Genomic DNA, 17,935 nt, shown 5'->3' with positions numbered 1-17,935 from the left:
TGGCCTCTCAAAGTTCTGGGATTACAGATGTGAGCCATCTCACCTGGCCCATTCTCTCTTTCTGTAGCCTTTTTTTCACTTTCTTGATGGAAGCTGGAGGGAGGGGAGCCCAGTCTTCCCGACTGCACTCCCTCAGAGTAAAACTCTTGTAAGACAGAGCTAGTAGGGGTTGGTCATGGAACAGGTCAGGGCCGAGATGCCACAGACTCTCAGGGTACTTGCCAAAATTTGGTAGATTTTCTTGAATGACTATTTCTCTATTTGTCGTTATGCCCTTAGGACAATTTTCAGAGACTTAAAATGTTTTTATGATTGTTACTAAATTGTTGTTTTGCTGGGGAGAGTGTCCACAGAGTTCTTCGTGTTTCTTCTGGAAGGCGGGCCTTCCATAATCTCCTCTTATAATGGAAATACTCCCAGGAATATTATGTTTAAATATTAAATATTCATCTCATCAGCATTTTCTCATTGTCAGGTGCTGCCTTGGTAGCTCCAGCAACTAGAGAATCCCTTCTCTATACTCCATCAGTTGATATAGGATAGTGTCTGAAACAGTATTTCTTGAGAGAATGAATGAATGAATGAGTAGATTTAAGCATCTGCAAGGAGGTTGATGTGGAGTGTGAAAGAGCGTCACAATGGACTGAGTGGGAGAGGACCAAGCACATGGTCAAACTAGAATCGTTGTCTGCCCATTTGTGAGGCATCATTCTTCCTTCAGGTAGAACATGTTAGTTATTCATAGACTCGCTGTCCGGGGAGCAGAAAAAGGAGGCTGGTTTATGGGCTCAGTATGCTTAGAAATCTGAATGAAAACCATTGTTCTAAGGTGTAAGTGTGTATGTTCTGTATGTACCTGTGTGTCTCTATGTGAATACACACGTATGTTAGACATGCACTGCATACATATGAACAGATACATATATACACACATATATGGGTATGGAATTGTGCACATATACATATATATACACATATATGCACATATATACATACATATGTACAATTCCATACCCATATATGTGTGTATATATGTATATATGTATGTACTATATATATATAGTATATATATTGTATATGTGTGTATATACTAAATATGTATATATACATATATACTATATATACATATTTACATATATACATATATACATAGTATACATATATACTTTTATATATAGTATATATATGTGTATATACTATATATATTTGTATATATAGTATATATATACATACTATATATAAATTTTTATATATATATACTAAATATATAGTGTATACGTATATATACTATATATAAAAGTATATATGTATACTATATATATATATGGTATGGAAACCTTCTAAGTAATGGGATATTCTCAAAGGATGCTTCTCTTTCTTACCTAAAAATGCTAAGATAAAGAATAACTGAATATTAAAACAATCTGTAGTCATCTAGCCCAGCGAGTTCATTTTGCAGATAAGGAAACATAGAAAGCTCATGGGTTTTGTTAAGTCTCACAGCTACTCCTACAAGGGTATTCTTCTCACATCTCATCTTACCTATTATGTGCAGGAATACAAGCTTCGATGTACTCCTTTACTTGCTATATCAGCACACAGTCCTTCTATATAACCATATAAAAGTCAGCAACCCGGTATAACTGTCATTTGAATTTTTCCTGTAAATTTTCTGCCCTTCCTCTTCTTCCACGCACTCCCTAAAGTAAATTCTGCAACTAGCAACACTGAAACTTGTTACAATGCAGAACATTAATAGGGTTTTACATTTTTAGTAGGCTAATGATGAGGATGTAGGACCTTCGTTGCTAGTCCCTCAGGGGTTTCTATTCTGGGCACTTATTAAACTTTGCTGCAGTCTGAAGTATATTTGACCTTTCTGTATTAAAAAAAAAATCAGCTTAAACTTTATGCATATATTTTTCTGAGTGTGTGTGTGTGTGTGTGTGTGTGTGTGTGTACACATTTCTCTCTTCTCCATCTATTAGGCAGAGACACAGACATTATCAGCATTTGAACTTGAAGATATTTGTCAGCTATGTTTGGTGAGGAAGAAGAAATCACTACCATCTAATGTATAATTTTTGTATTTAACTAAATTCAAGCCTTTTTAAAAATCTTTTTTACTTTGATGTCTATTTTGCAATTTAATTAATGCAGGAAGGGTTTTAGAAAATTTTTACTCTCAATGGAGATAATCTTAATCCACTCACGGTGACCTTTTCTTGTGCAAATTAGTTGTACACGCTTGTTTAAGCAAATGGTCCTTTGCATGACGTCTCTTCTTAATGACGGGTTTATAATTGAAAATTGGCTTACTCTCATATACCTAGTTTGTATGAGAATATAAAAATAGATGTGGACTTTAAAAGTATAAAGATATATGCCAATATCCCAAAAAGAAGAGGGAGAAATTCAGTGCCTTTAGGCTATAATTAAATTAGACTATTAGAGTCAGAAAATGGTGGTGACATATGCTACTGTCAAAGTCACACCTGTCTGCTCAGCACTGGAAGCTCTTGAAAAATGAGTGTGATTTTATCTTGGCTCTAAGAATCAGGGCCTTTACAGGACATGAGCCATCTCTACTTTCTCAAATTTTCTTAAACTCATAATATACTTGAAACTGCCTATGCAGGAATGTGTTTATGGCAATCACTTTAAAAGCAACAGTAGTAAACAAAATGAAATGCATTTTATCTTTTTTAAACTTCACTGGTGTAAAGAGACAGGTAACACTTGTATTTTGTATTTTTTTTCAAAATACAAAAACAATATAATACTGTTAAATGGTATTTGAGTAAAATAAAAAAATAAACTCATCTCTTCTGTAGACCAGTTTCCTGTACCCCCTACTATTTCCGGGTTTCTTTTTTTCTTTTCTTTTCTTGTTTTTCTTTTTTCCCTGTTTCTTAGGCTGGCATCCTTCCCTCTCACTTCCTCTTTTTCCTGTAAGTTATGTCAGCCATTCTTAAACAGGAGTATTTTTCCTGGGTAACTGAACGTTCTTGGTTAACTCCATCTTGAAGGAGAAAACAAATATTGTTTTGTGCTTGTGATAGAGGTTTCCTGGATCGTTTTTAACAGCATGGCTTTGAAGGAATGGGGAACAATACAGTCTTAGTTTTGCTGAATGCCATGTTGTTAAAGGACAAGGAGAAGCAACAGTATTTTTTTTTTTTCCTTTTTAAGCCTATGGGGCAACATATTTTATCAAGACTCGAAAATCTGATTTTGGAAGCAAAGACTGGGCAAACCAAATGGTTGCCAGAACGATCAGACTTGTCTTTATATGTACTGCCTGCAAAAGGGATCCTAATTTTTTTGTCCAACATGATGAATCATGTTTGTTCTTCATGCAGTAACCCAACCTCCTTCTTTGAAAGGGAAAAGTGAGCGCTGCCTGCTAGTGGCTCTCCTGAGTTGCTTTGTGTAAATTCACGCACGTGGGCACCCACCTATGGTCAACATCCCCACATTCCCAACGGGTCTTCATTTGCTGATTATTCCTCCTCTCTTTCTAGGTATGATTATCGGGAAATGCTGCACAATGCCACTTTCTGTCTGGTTCCTCGTGGTCGCAGGCTTGGGTCCTTCAGATTCCTGGAGGCTTTGCAGGTAAGAGGCCCTGGAACCTTCCTAGAATAGGGCTGAGGACTAAAGCCAGATTAAGTGAGTTTAACATTGTCACGTCTCCTGGGATAAGCTAAAGAGAAAGTATGGTTTCCCTTGGATCTGAAATTATTTTCTAGAAAATCTAAAACATTTTTGAAAAGTGAGGGGTGGAGAGGGGACTTAGTAACTTTAGATGTAAGAAATTAAACAGGTCATGTTTGCAAACAGAAGGCAAATCTGATTGCCAACTTGGCCTATCAGGCAGCCTAGCTGGACTCTAGAAAGCAGCCCTGCTCTTTCCCTTTATTTGTGGTACTCCCTAAAAGCAAAATTGTCTGTTCTGCCGGCATCCTCATTGTCTCTCAGTTCCTTTAAATTTTGAGAATGATCCCCAGCATGGTGGTGCCACTGTTCTGTTGAGACAGTCGTCTACTTTTCCCATCTGGAAGTTACAACCAGCCTTCTTCGACTGCTACGAAAAAGCATGCCCTCACCTTCTCTCATCCTGCATTCCTCTTGCTGCTATGTTCTTTCCTCCTCTATGCCCTACACCATGCCGTGCTTTTGCTACAGTGCTTCATAACTTCTTATCTCTGCCATCTCAACTGCAAATCATTCTGCCATGTCCTCCCACAGAAGAGCTTCCTTCCCTGGAATGCCTTTTCCAAGTGTTCTCTGTGTGTGTTCTGCATAGAATGCCATCACGAATGTTCTTGTAGCCTCCTGGGATGTTGCATTAAAAAAAAAAAAAATTGTTCTCTGGTTTGGATTATTAGTTATTTGGAATCAGTATTTTGTCATTAACCTAGTGTTTCTTGGCTGTTTATTTCCCAGCGTAGACAGTAAACTGGTATGACTGTGGTTTAGATCACTCCTCACTGAAGGGAACAAGGTTCTGGGTTAGGTGTTTGCAGAGCAAGGGAAATGTGAACACTCTATACTGGTTAAGTCTACAAAACGCTGCATAGGAATGCTGAGCTCCATTCTGCTTTTTGTTGCCCATGACATTGAGGTAAACCACCTTGCACCATGGACTTAACCGGCAGTTACATTGACAAGACCATTTATATTCAAGGTTGGTTTTATGCTCAGATTTTGTTGGTGCAAGCTTTTGTTACGTCAATAGAAACTTCTCCAGCAAGGCCAGTCGTCTCCACAGAAGTAAGGTCAGCCAAACCATATACTAGAATAGAAATGGGGTTTTAGCATTCTAGGGCAAGACTTGCAAATATGAAAGTCTAGTCTAGGTATATACAACCTTCGTGTGACTTGATAACTCATAAAAGCTTCCTTTCCTTCTGGCCTAGGCAGTCCAGGATTCATGCAGTGTCAAAAATGCCAGTCATTGAAACTGTACTGATTTCACCTCTGATTGGAACAGTTTCTGCTGTCGCTTTCCTCACATTCACGAAGTCCCCTTTTTTGCTCAGGCTGCCTGCGTCCCTGTGATGCTCAGCAATGGATGGGAGCTGCCATTCTCTGAAGTGATTAATTGGAACCAAGCTGCCGTCATAGGCGATGAGAGATTGTTACTACAGGTAAGGAAGGGACTGTGGCCTTCAACACATCAGCAGATTATTGCTGCCCCCGTCCAAACTATCAAAGAAGATGAATCCAAAAGGTCAGCTCTATAAAAGAAATTTTATCAGGAGAAAATTACCTGTGTCATGGTGAATATGAAGTCATTTAATATGACATTGTTCACTTTCCAACAAAATCTGTCCAGGTCCCCAGAATATATTCTTAAAAGAAGTTGCAGGTAAAGAATGGAAGCTTTGATTTTCAAGAAGTGGATCTCCACCCGCTTCAATAACCAGAATTTTTAGAAATATTACCAGAGAGTTTTTATCCTACCCTACTGTTTCATATTCCTTTCCTCTGTTTCTGCACTTGCCTTCAGATTCATTTTCAGAAAGAGAGAGGTCTCTAGGGCTTGTTCTTGTAATTAGTGTTATCATTTCTCAAATGATCCAGTCTGGGTGTCTGAGCAAGTGTTATCTTTAGGATGTATATTTAAATGAGTGGCCCCTAATAAAAGTTTGAACTGCTCAAGAGCTGCCTAGAGAGGGGGGATACAATACTCACAGAGAAATCTGGGGACAGGAATGGGCAGGAATGATCTTTTTTTTTTTTTTTAAACTAAGGATTTCTAAAGCCCTTTGTGTATCTCTGTTTTAGGCTCAACACAAGTTGCCATGCTCTTTTCTCCTAAATTATAGAACAGGTTAATGTTTTTCTTTCATTGCACCATACACTTTATCTTTGAATTACCACAAATATTTGCAGATTTAAAAAAAAAAAAAAAGTTTTTGCCTTTTTATTTTTTGGATCTCCATTAAATTGAGTTTCTAAGTCTTTTTCTTTCTTTTTTTGAGATGGAGTTTTATCTGTCACCCAGGGTGGAGTGCAGTAGCATGATCTCAACTCACTGCAACCCCTCACCTCCCAGGTTCAAGCGATTCTCCTGTCTCAGCCTCCTGAGTATCTGGGAATACAGGCGCCCACCACCACACCTGGCTAATTTTTGTATTTTTAGTAGGGACAGGGTTTCATCGTGTTGGCCAGGCTGGTCTTGAACTCCTGACCTCAGGTGGATCTACCCACCTCGGCCTTCCAAAGGGCGGGGATTGCAGGCATGAGCCACCACGCCGGGCCTCTAAGTCTGTTGTTGATTCTACTTCTGTGTTGCTGGCCAGTCTGCTGGCTGACATTGAAGTAATGCAGCACTTCCCCTAAAGTGACAGATGAGCTAACTGTACCTGAGAGATGTATGGGTTAAGCAAACTAAACTGACCACAGCTCCTGAAACCTTACGTCTGTCTGGTACTCAGTTTGTGATCTCCATGGTTCCTAGGACCTCAGAAACAAAGGAGGAATATGGCAGAATCCATTTTTTGGGAGAATAAGTTATTCTGCCCTGAATACAGTTTAATTTCTTAGGTGTTCATTGAGAAAGGAGTCTGGAGTTTTTGTGAAAGGGCCACTTTTATGCCAATGATTTCCCATTATGATTCCTTAAGGAAAGGAAGTCCTTGCAGAAACCCTGAGGAAGTTTTCCCCGTAGAGAGACAGTGTATGCCCAAATCATTTATTCATGAAAAGCCAAACAAAAGTGATGCATGTCATGCTTGTCCATGTTGCCTTTTTCTTCCTTTATTAAAATGTTATTTTAAAAATAATGCATAATCATTAAAAGAAATTTGGGAAATAAACGGAATTTAAAAAAAGAAAAAACACCATCTCTAATTTCTCCTTTTATATACCAGTGCTCCTATGAATTTGATGTGAACAAGTTGGAAGTTTGTCTTTAGAAAGGAGCGCATTTTAGGATACTTAATTGTGGTTGTCCAGTTTCTTTTTTTGAGATGGAGTCTCACCCTGTTGCCCAGGCTCGAGTATGATGGTGCGATCTCAGCTCACTGCAACCTCCGCCTCCCAGGTTTAAGCGATTCTTCCGCGTCAGCCTCTCAAGTAGCAGGGATTACGGGCGCCTGCCACCACAGCCAGCTAATTTTTGTATTTTTGGTAGAGATGGGGGTTTCACCATGGTGGCCAGGCTGGTTTTGAACTCCTGACCTCGTGATCCACCTGCCTTGACCTCCCAAAGTGCTAGGATTACAAGTGTGAGCCACTGCACCTGACCAATTGTCCAGTTTCTACCATTTCACCAAAGTTGATGGGCATTTCACTTTCTGAAGCCACTTTTTGGGTTGACTCTGAAGATTTGGTTTTTGTCACCCTCCCCCACCCAGACTTACGGGTGTTTTCCCCTCTCATATTCAGTCTCTCTGCACAGCTGCCTCCATATTGAGCAGCAACTGTGTACTATCATTAACAGTGGTTTTAAAGAGTTGGCATCCAGCCCAAATGTCTGCTTTGGGAAATGTTTTTTTGTTACGTTACAATTTTTCATTTCCTGTTTTAGAACAGCTCGGATGTTTTTATTTGCATATATTCTTGTCATCATGTCACCAAGAGAGCTTAATGTGGCATTCTTGTATCTATTCTGGTGCATTCCATTTGTTTGGGTATCGTACATGACCTTTTATTAAGACTTCATTGAGCTCTGCAACTTCCAAAACAATCCAGCCAAATTGGAATTAATTTATCACTTTCCCATACCTGTCTCTCAGGACAAGCAGATTAATAACCAATAGCCAAATGCCATTAAAACTTGGAACTCTGTCTTTTCAATCAATTGGAGTTTTCTTCCAGGGCAATTTGCAGAGTGCTGTCAGACACTTGTATCCTATCATAAACCCATAGAATACACTGCACTTGATGTAGTAAGATGAAGATGCGTCTTATTTAAGAGGGGGGAATCGTATTGGTAGGTGAGTCTGTGATCCTCCTTTTCTCCTTTCATAACCACAGGAGACTCAGTTTTCTGGAGACTACATAGCAATGGTAGCTTTAGGCATTTTTCTTGAGACAGAGTCTCACTCTGTCACCCAGGCTGGAGTTTAGTGGCGTGACATGGCTCACTCTAACCTCCCGGGTTCAAGCGATTCTTCTGCCTCAGCCTCCCAGGTAGCTGAGACTACAGGCATGCACCACCACACCTGGCTACTTTTTTGTATTTTTAGTAGAGATGGGGTTTCACCATATTGGCTAAGCTGGTCTTGAACTCCTGACCTCGTGATCCGCCTGCTTCGGCCTCCCAAAGTGCTGGGATTACCGGCATGAGCCACAGCGCCCAGCCTTATGCGTTTTTCTAATAGACTGTTTCTTTGTGGCCATGATAAAACAGTGATGCCAACCTATATAACTCTTAGCAATTACCATTGACATTTAGAAGAGGGTATGGTTATGAATATTGAACAGGATAATTTTTTTCCAATCTTTCTTTGGCAATCTAGGTAACTTTCTCAGTGAGTAAATAAAAATAAGTTTCCTTGGACTTACAAAGGTTCTATGATATGAATAATTTCTCTACCTTCTCAAATAATATTTTATTTCCATTTGACCTTGAGCTCTGATTACAGGCTAATGTTCGTCTGCCAGTGTTTCTCCTTTACCTGTTGCCTCTGTTGCAATCCTGTGTTGCAAATCCAGGTATCCACTTTGAGACACAGATTTAGTATCTAGTTTTGGACATTGCCAAACCAAGTGAGCTTTTCCTTCTGTTCTTACTGTGAAGCTGTTTTGTGGCTCCTCCAAAGGGGAGTGTTGAATTAAAAAAATATGCTACCACTCCCTTCCCCTCCAATGGAAACTCTGTTATAGTCTTAGTCAAATGCCATGGGTAACCTTCCTACTAAAGCAGCTAACGGAGCATTGCTCCTTTTAGCCCAGACTCCCATATCTGTCAGATTAGTCATACGTTATGGAAGCAAGCATGCAGAAAGAGGTGAGCACAAAAGGGCAATTGCTAATCATAAGGACTCTCCCCTTAGGAGTATAGACTCCGTAAATGAAATAGACCTTGAACTGTAGGTGAAAACAGGGAACAAGCCCAGAAAACTTACCAGACTCAGGAAGTACATTTCCAGCTCCAAGCAGATTCCCTTGCAGACATTAAGCAATGGGTCCAACTTTTAATACTATCACTCTGATATTAATAATGATAACAGTAGTGATAATAAGCTATATTAATTAAGTTTTCTATGTTTTAGGCACTGTGCTAAGCACTTACATAATCTTCATTAAAACCTGAGTACTTGATCCCCACTTTATAAGTAAGGAAGTGGAGTCTTTGAGAAATCAGCTAACTCCTTCAAGAAAGCACTGCTAGTAAATGGTAGAGGCAAGAATCCTACCTTGATCTTTCCGACTCCCATGCACCTGTGCTTAACCATTAAGCTATACTACCATTAAAAATAATAATATCCCTGTGGTGTCTTCAGATGGTTATATTTACCTCCTATTTCTTAATAACCACTATATAAAAGCCACTCTGCTAGCCTGAAAATGTGTTGCAAGGTAACAAGATATAGGTCCTTCTTTTAAAATTGTATACTCTAGAAGAGAGCAGTGATGGCTAAACATATATGAACATTTAAGAGATCCAGTTAGACTTGGGTAAGGGCTGAAGGCAGAAAGAGAGATGTGGGGAGCAGAAAGGCTCAAAGGTGAGGTAGAAGGTATGTGCACATAAAAGTGATGGACCCTAGCTTCAGGTTGGATGGGAAGGCTCATAGACATTCTCTGAAAAGTCCTTTTATAGATATTTTATGCTTTCTGGGGCAAAAAATCATAGAAGTGCTTGGGGGATAAAGTCTTCTGGCCTCTCCCCAAGACCTATAGTTACTCCTCTGTAAAATTTGGTTGTTCCAGTGCAAGGTCAAGGATTTCTGGAAACAGCCATTGTGACTATAGAATACCCTAAGCAACTGATAAGCTGTTACTGAATCTTAGAGGTCAGCTGTAACTTTCATACATCAGAGGCCATTGGGGCAGGTTCCCAGTAAGTGCTGTCTGTAGCTCACAGTTCTTAGGGTCATTTCAACTTAGGAGTTGATGATGTTTAGTAGATCTATATGCTAGAAGCCAAATGCTGTAAAGAATAAAAACCTAACCCCGTTGGGTTATTTTGATTGCATCCTTTGTTTTACAGTTACAATTTTTATGTGTTCACCTTGTGTTACAGATTCCTTCTACAATCAGGTCTATTCATCAGGATAAAATCCTAGCACTTAGACAGCAGACACAATTCTTGTGGGAGGCTTATTTTTCTTCAGTTGAGAAGATTGTATTAACTACACTAGAGGTAAGTGAGACCGCTTGGCTCTTGGGCTTGAATAATGGTCCTTTATACACTTCTCTCAGCCTTCTGTTTTGCTATTAGGGATGTGTGATTGGTCCAGTGGGGCAAAACCAGATTCCTGAACTTGGACAACATATTGGCTAACCTCTTTGACCTGCTTTGCCATGCCCAAGAAAATACTCTCATTCCCAGCAAACTCCGCAGAGGAAAACCTACATGAAGAGAAATTATACTCATTCACACAGAGATTGACTCTGTCTTACATCATTTCAGGGATATGTGGGTTGTGACTGTCTTCTTGTCATTTACACTCAATGGCATCCTTTGAAGACATATTTCTGGAGTTCATTTAGAAAAAAATATATAATGGCCGGACACAGTGGCTCATGCCTGTAATCCCAGCACTTTGGGAGGCCAAGGCAGGTTGGACCACCTGAGATCAGGAGTTTAAGACCAGCCTGGCCAACATGGTGAAACCCCCTCTCTCCTAAAAATACAAAAAATTAGCCAGGCGCAGTGGTACATGCTTGTAATCCCAGCTACTTGGGAGACTGAGGCAGAAGAATAGCTTGAACCCAGGAGGTGCAAGTTGGAGTGAGCTGAGATTGTGCCACTGTACTCCAGCTGGGGCAACAAGAGCAAAACTTTGTCTCAAAACAAAGATAAAAATATGTAATGGCCAAGTAAGGGGAAATCCTCTACCCTTCTAAAAGCGTAAGTAGCTTTCTGAGTACTACAGTTTGATGGCATTGGGGGACAGCAAAATTAATTCTCAAGACTTATGCAAGCCAGCCAACCAGCACCACTGTGGCAAAGTTGTGTTAAGGGGAGAATCAGGATCATACTCATGTGGCACAGAAAGTGTTAAATTTGTGAAAGCAGAAAATCTTTTGGGCAGATGGATGCCCATCTTCAGGATGCTTTTTTATTTAGGCAGGATGGAAAAAGGAAAAGGAAGCATGGAGAGGATTAAAACCTTTGGAAATAGAGCAGGTAGCACTGGCCTGAGGCTACGCCAAAGAAGCACAATTTGCTAGGAAAACATTCAGGAAACTGCACACTCAGGCGTTACAGGTTTGCAGGAAGGAGAGCAGAGATCTTTGGTGAGGTGATTCTTAGGTGCTCCCAAAATGACGTGGGGGTATTTGTGGCCCTCCCTTTCAGAATTCACTCTGGAAAAGTGATGACTGCTTTGAAAGCTAATATAATGCGGAAGCTACGCTGAGAAGTCTGAGTAATACCAAGAAATTGAAGTTGCCCTGCTTGGTCCACATGGCTGCTTTCTTGCCATTCTGAGTATCACAGCCAGTGCTGTTCATGCTCCAGGCACACCGGGGCATGTATCCACTCCACGCTGAGCTTGGGCTGCTCCCACCATAGGGAAAGCTCTAGTCAGTGTCCTCTTAAATACAGTGCATGTATTTTTCATTCAGGAACTGGATGAAAAGGGCTGTTTAGGACCCAGGCCCATCCCCATGGAGGGGTCAGGATCATAATGACTTCCAAGGGCTTCCTTCCTGCAAGCATCATCACCTCTGTATACTGTAGCAGATTTGAATATTTAAGAGTTATCCTTTGCTTTTTTAATCCTGACCTCCATCTAAGAACCTTCATAGGCCCTTCTTAAAGAATGCTGAATGTTATTTTTTCTCCCTTTTTGGGGTACAAAGTGCCTTTTTTTTTTTTTTTGAGATGGAGTTGGCTCTTGTTGCCCAGGCTCGAATACAATGGCACCATCGCAGCTCACTGCAACCTCTGCCTCCCGGGTTCAAGCAATTCTCCTGCCTCAGCCTCCCTAGTAGCTGGGATTACAGGTGCCCACCACCACACCCAGCTAATTATTTGTATTTTTAGTAGAGACAGGGTTCCACTATGTTGGCCAGGCTAATCTCGAAGTCCTGACCTCAGGTAATCCACCTGCCTCGGCTTCCCAAAGTGCTGGGATTACAGACGTGAGCCACTGTGCCCAGCCCCAATACATTTCTTTCTTCAGTGTTTTCTCATGCCACATTTACGTATCTTTGGGTTGTTTCTGGCCTTTTTATTCTGTCCTATTTGTTGTTTGCCTCTAATATGTCCAGACCATGTTTCAATGTTTTAATTTTTTTCACCCTAATATGCATTCCTATCGTGAACTTCTGTTTACTTAAACCAATATGCTATTATTTACTATTAATATTCTTTTTATTTTTTTAACAGATAACTGTATCTTTATCCAATCAATGACTTTTTACATGTGTCTTTAACTAAATCTCTGTCTATTTCTTTAGGATGGAGTCCCTGAAGTGATGTTAATGAGCCAAAGATTCTAGGCATTTCTAAAGCTTATAATATATTTTGCCAAAATATTATCCAAAAATTATATTTGCCTAGAGTCTCACAAGCTGTCTGGGCGTGACTCTCTTTTGCTATGCTCTTGTCAGCTTTACAGATCCATAATTAAAACATACACATCTACCACTTTGCTGATTTGCCAGATGAAAGATAGTACCTCATTAATTACATGTCTTTTGCATATGGTGTATTGCATGGATCTGGTCTCTCACCTATTAAGTTAGCAGTGCTCAATTTTTCGATTGTAACAGTTGGATGTCTTAAATTCATCAGAATATGATCCAAGTAAGATCAAGCAGTTTTCATCTCTGAACCTAAAAAGGCCTTTTCCCCCTTGTATTTAAACCATGCGATTTTTTTTTAGCAACACAGTTTTATTTTTAAACACTAAAAACCATATACTTCATTCAAATTTATAGCAACTGTCAAATCTCTTTATTCAGTTCCAAGATTGGATTGTAACAGTTTGACCTCTCAAGCAAATTCCATGACAGGTGCTACCCAGTTTTCCAAAATACTTCCTAACTCAGATTACCCCAGAATTCAACATAATCAGAAAATCAGGGGAAATAGAAGAAAATGCCATACACAGACATAGACACAGTGAATGTGTTTATAAGAACAATAAGTATCACATATCAAAAATGTGAACTTGGCTTAGAACTTAGATAATATACTTCATTTAATCATTGCTGGAGCTACTAAGGCATGAGAATAATTCACAGTTATCCTTAGGCAGCATAGATTTGAAGATCCTGGGCTCGGGATGTTCTGTACTCAGACTCTAGAATTCTAGGTCCTTCTCACTTGCTATATTCTAGGCCGTGAGAATGGGATTATGGGGTCTTCAGATGTTATGAACCCTAGAGTTGTAAGTAGAGTGCTTAGACTCAATTGAAAACAGGACATCTCATTTTCTCTTCAGTGCCAGGGTCAAGCTGTTAGTACATTTCATTGTACAGAACTCTGTCTAGGATGCTGTTAGTTTTTCCAGTTTGATTGAAATTTTCTAATGCTGCATCTTGGTAATAAGCAACTATTTAATCAAGCTAGACTCTGTAGAGCTCAGTGGGTTTGTGTGTGTGTGTGCAAATTGACAAGTAACAATGGGGACAATGATAAGACACTGGAAAAACAGTGCTCCTTCATGGATTCCATTATTTGTCAGAATATTACACAATAACCTGGCACTAAGGGTTGAATCACTGGAGCTTAGTCATAATCAAGATGAGTGAAAGAAAGTGCTTGAGATTATAATAATATATGAAAAGAGCCAGTGCTAGCTAGGAAGGTAGATAGTGGAGTTTTATGAAGTATGCTCCATTTTCCTCCTCAGTTATCTAAACATGCACATCCGAACCATGGTATTGCTGATGTTATCATACAATGATATTGTTAAATCGATGGGATAATGGAAATAGAAGATTGATTTGGCTTCAAGTGAGGTGGCATATGGTGGCATTGTGTGTCTTAGGCTACAGTGCTTTGGTTAAAAGATGAAGGGCTACACAGAATGACTGTAACCTGTAACCAATAGTCTCCATTATTTGAAAAACAGAGGATACATACAAAGAAAAATAAGGAGCCTGTCATTCTTCCCTGTGATTCACATCAATTAGTAATATTGTCCTTATCAAGAGTGCCATCTAGGACCATAACAAAAAGAAGTCATGTATTGTGTGTTTGTGTGTGTGTGTGTGTGTGTGTGTGTGTGTGTGTGTGTGTGTGTATTGATTTTGTTTATAGCCAAAGAAGCATCCAACCTCTAAATCTGATGTCTTCTTCCACAACAATAAAGAGTAAGCAGTAAGGGTCATGAAAAGATTCTGGGAGCTGTCCATTGTAGTGATAGGATGAATTGGAGAGGGAAAAAAAAATGATCTTTCTATATGGTGAAGTGAAATCCATATTCCTTCATGCGTTTGGAAGGCAAGTTGATATATACCTTTTAGAAAGACACTTGGCAATACTTATGAATGACCTTAAAAGTATTTTTACCCTTTAACAAAGTCCTGCAGAATCAATTCTGGTCTGGCACAGTGGCTCACACCTGTAGTCCCAACACTTTGGGAGGCCGAGGAGAAAGGATTGCTTGAGCTAAAGAGTTCAAGACCAGCCTGGGCAATGTAGTGAGACCTCATCTCTACAAAAAATAAAAATAAACAATTAGCTGAATGTGGCAACCGTCTTCAGTGGTCCCAGCTACTCAGGAGGCTGAGGCAGGAGTATCCTTTGAGTCCAGGAGTTTGAGGCTGCAGGGATCTATGATCGCACCACTGCACTCCACCCTAGGTGACTGAACTGAGACCCTGTTTAAAAAAAAAAAAATCCTAAATGGGAAAAATTTTATTCATAAATATGTTCATTGCTTTGCATGGAAAAATTGCTGAACTGGTCATTAAGGATAAGTAAATCATGAATACTATTAAATGGAAAAATTATCTGTAATATATAATGTCTATGCCATTACAACTTTGTAGTAAATGGAAAAACCAGTGCCTAGAAAATGAACACAGGACTGAGTTTCTTTTTAAAGGCAAATATCAAGCCTTAAGTATAACAATTAAGGCAGCTATTCTTAAATTCTGAGAGGCTGTTATAATTAATACGGTATTTTATTGTTTTGTTACAAATGAGGAAAATAATATACAATGGTGGCAAATTGCTTGACCCAGGTTAAATTCAACATTTGCTGTTGCTTTCAGACCTGTCCTATATCTTTCTGTCAAGATCTGTTGGAAGACAGTATAAAATGCTTGTTGTTATTTCAGAAGAGTGCTATATCTTATTATCATAACCTTGAATTTTAAAAGATAGCAATATTGTGATACAGAAGCAAAAAGATAGGCTATGACAGTGACAAGCATACCACCCAAAGACCTGATGTGAATGATGACCCATTTTGTGACAGCTCTGAGTTCCATGCCATTTGTCTGTAGGTTCAATTTATAATGCTGTCTATTGTCAATTTATTTTCAGTCTTGATATCCAAACGTATTTCAGTGACCACATGCTAAAAGGTACATAAATTTTAAAAGAAAAAAATAAATAAAAAGATTCCAAAGAGAAACCATAATGGGAAAATAAATAGACAGTACATTTGGAAAGTACAAATAATAAAAAACAAGAATAAATGTTGTACAAAGTGAAATTGCTAACCATGTAAAAAAATCCTTCACAATTGTGACACTTTTCTCATAATTAATGCCAAGACAACAGCATTTTAACACATCCCTGTCGTATCACAAAAAGTAAAAATAAATATTTTCACTAGGTTCCTAAAATCTCCGCCAAATTAGAAACCCCTATCTAGCCATATAAAATTAGCAGTTTTGATCTGGGTGAAAGATAAAACACAGAAATCATTGAACTAAGATATTTGAGTTCTTCTGAATTTTCTCCTTGCATCCTTCCTTCTCTGTCATTAGGAAAATAAACATAAGATTTACAAAGATAAATGTAGCTCACTTTATTACTTATCTAGTCACCATGTGGAATGAGATGCGCGTGTTAATAACCTTAGCAAATAATAAAACTCCATTTAAAATAGTCTGTACTTAAAATCACATTGCATTAAATGGAGACCTGGAAAATGGTAATTTAGGTCTTAAATCTCTTAAGACTTACGGCAGGATGTTTCTTTTTTTTTTAATGTAAAAAAAAAAATTGCTGAAAACATAAATTTCCGTACCAAGTTAATTATTTGCCAGATCATATTCTAATGAGTGGATGCTATAATTATAAGAGTTTGAAAGTCACAGAGAGAAAGCTATAAAGTAGACTAATCACATTCAACTAACAAATGATTTGGGATGGGAGAATGTTCGACTCTAAATGTAGAATTTAATGATCTGCAAGGTCCCAAAGTCCAAAGAAACTAATGAACTAGCTTGGCTATTATTAGTCTTCATATGCTATAGTTCTTGTCCTGTTATGTAGGATGTTTTAAGCAATTGTTAACTCACTACGAGATGAAATATAGAAAAACTTCAGTAACCAGTACCCAGAGTCCTACAGTTGACTTTGAAAGGAAAATAAAATATGACAAGCAAACACATCTAACTCTTGAATTAAAGGAACAGCTCAAAACCTCAATAGCTTCTAGAATATGTCATGTCTTCAGTATGCTTTCTGTTCAGTGTCTACATGGTCTACGTTGACCTCTCTGTCCCCTGAGGACAGATCTTCTTGACGGGAGTCTGGGACCAGTTCTTAGATGCTTAACCATCAGGGAAAGACTAACTGTTGCACACAGTCTATTTTCGAATGAGCATGGACTCATTATTATACAAAGATAGAATTTATGGTTTAACTGAAGTCTAATTAGGAAATTTGATTGGCTATAATTCGTATCTTTCTCTTACTCTTTTTCATTGCTCCATTATTCTCTGTCTCGAAGACATTTTTATCTGGAGAATGAGAGTGGGAGGGAGTGTAGAGTCACTACTCTGAGTGCCACCATCTTTCAAATTTGGATTGAACACTGTCCTTTCCAAATGTCATCAGGATCTCATCCTCACTGTGTGCTATGCTTTTGTTTTCTAGATTATTCAGGACAGAATATTCAAGCACATATCACGTAACAGTTTAATATGGAACAAACATCCTGGAGGATTGTTCGTACTACCACAGTATTCATCTTATCTGGGAGATTTTCCTTACTACTATGCTAATTTAGGTAAGTGGGATTCCTCCAGGGAGTTGCCCTTGTTTACCCCCAAGATGTCATACAGAACTAAGGGCCTTTATTCTTCTATTCTAATGGGACCCATCTAACACCCTGCATTGAAGATTGCTTTTTCTAGAGACTCGTTATAAGTGACATAACAAGTTCAAAAACAGAGCAGAGCATTGCAAGATAAAATTAAAAAAAAAACTTGTTATCTGTGCAGCTATGCTTCATATTTAGTAGAGTTATTTCTTTTTGAGAAATAGGCTCCCCAAATTATGGATCATTTGGAACATGGCAATGGGTTAGCTATCATGTTAAGCTTCATCATATGTAAGATGAAATTAGGAGAGCTCTCCCTAATTTATTTTCTGCAATCCCAACATCTCTATTCCATACCAATGAAACACTGAATGAGAAAAAAGGAGAAATAACTAAGAATATATAACAAGCATAAATTTATTCACTTTTCCAAAGTTTGTTATGCTCCTTTTATGTGCTATGCTAATGTATTGCTGGGTACTAGAAATAAAAAGTCAAATAAGATACAATCTCTGCTTTCAATCAGTTTTCAGTCTAAACACAACAGGGAAAAGGGAATGACAGAGGAA

The 17,935-nt window shown here is 38.7% G+C and overlaps 1 protein-coding gene across 1 annotated transcript in view; it reads left to right on the top strand.

Annotated features, from left to right (window-relative positions):
* Window positions 1-17,935, top strand: part of EXT1 (exostosin glycosyltransferase 1) — a 312,087-nt gene that overhangs the window by 271,237 nt on the left and 22,915 nt on the right. Inside the window, exons 2-5 of the mRNA XM_003933110.4 lie at window positions 3,525-3,618; window positions 5,046-5,153; window positions 10,205-10,324; window positions 17,201-17,333. Coding sequence (XP_003933159.1) covers window positions 3,525-3,618; window positions 5,046-5,153; window positions 10,205-10,324; window positions 17,201-17,333 — 455 coding nt within the window. The remainder of the gene's footprint in view (window positions 1-3,524; window positions 3,619-5,045; window positions 5,154-10,204; window positions 10,325-17,200; window positions 17,334-17,935) is intronic.

Source organism: Saimiri boliviensis, chromosome 15 (genome assembly GCF_048565385.1).
Source record: "Saimiri boliviensis isolate mSaiBol1 chromosome 15, mSaiBol1.pri, whole genome shotgun sequence".
Taxonomy (NCBI): Eukaryota; Metazoa; Chordata; class Mammalia; order Primates; family Cebidae; genus Saimiri; species Saimiri boliviensis.
The sequence above is the reverse complement of the archived record's forward strand: the minus strand, read 5'-3'. Positions and strand labels throughout refer to the sequence as shown.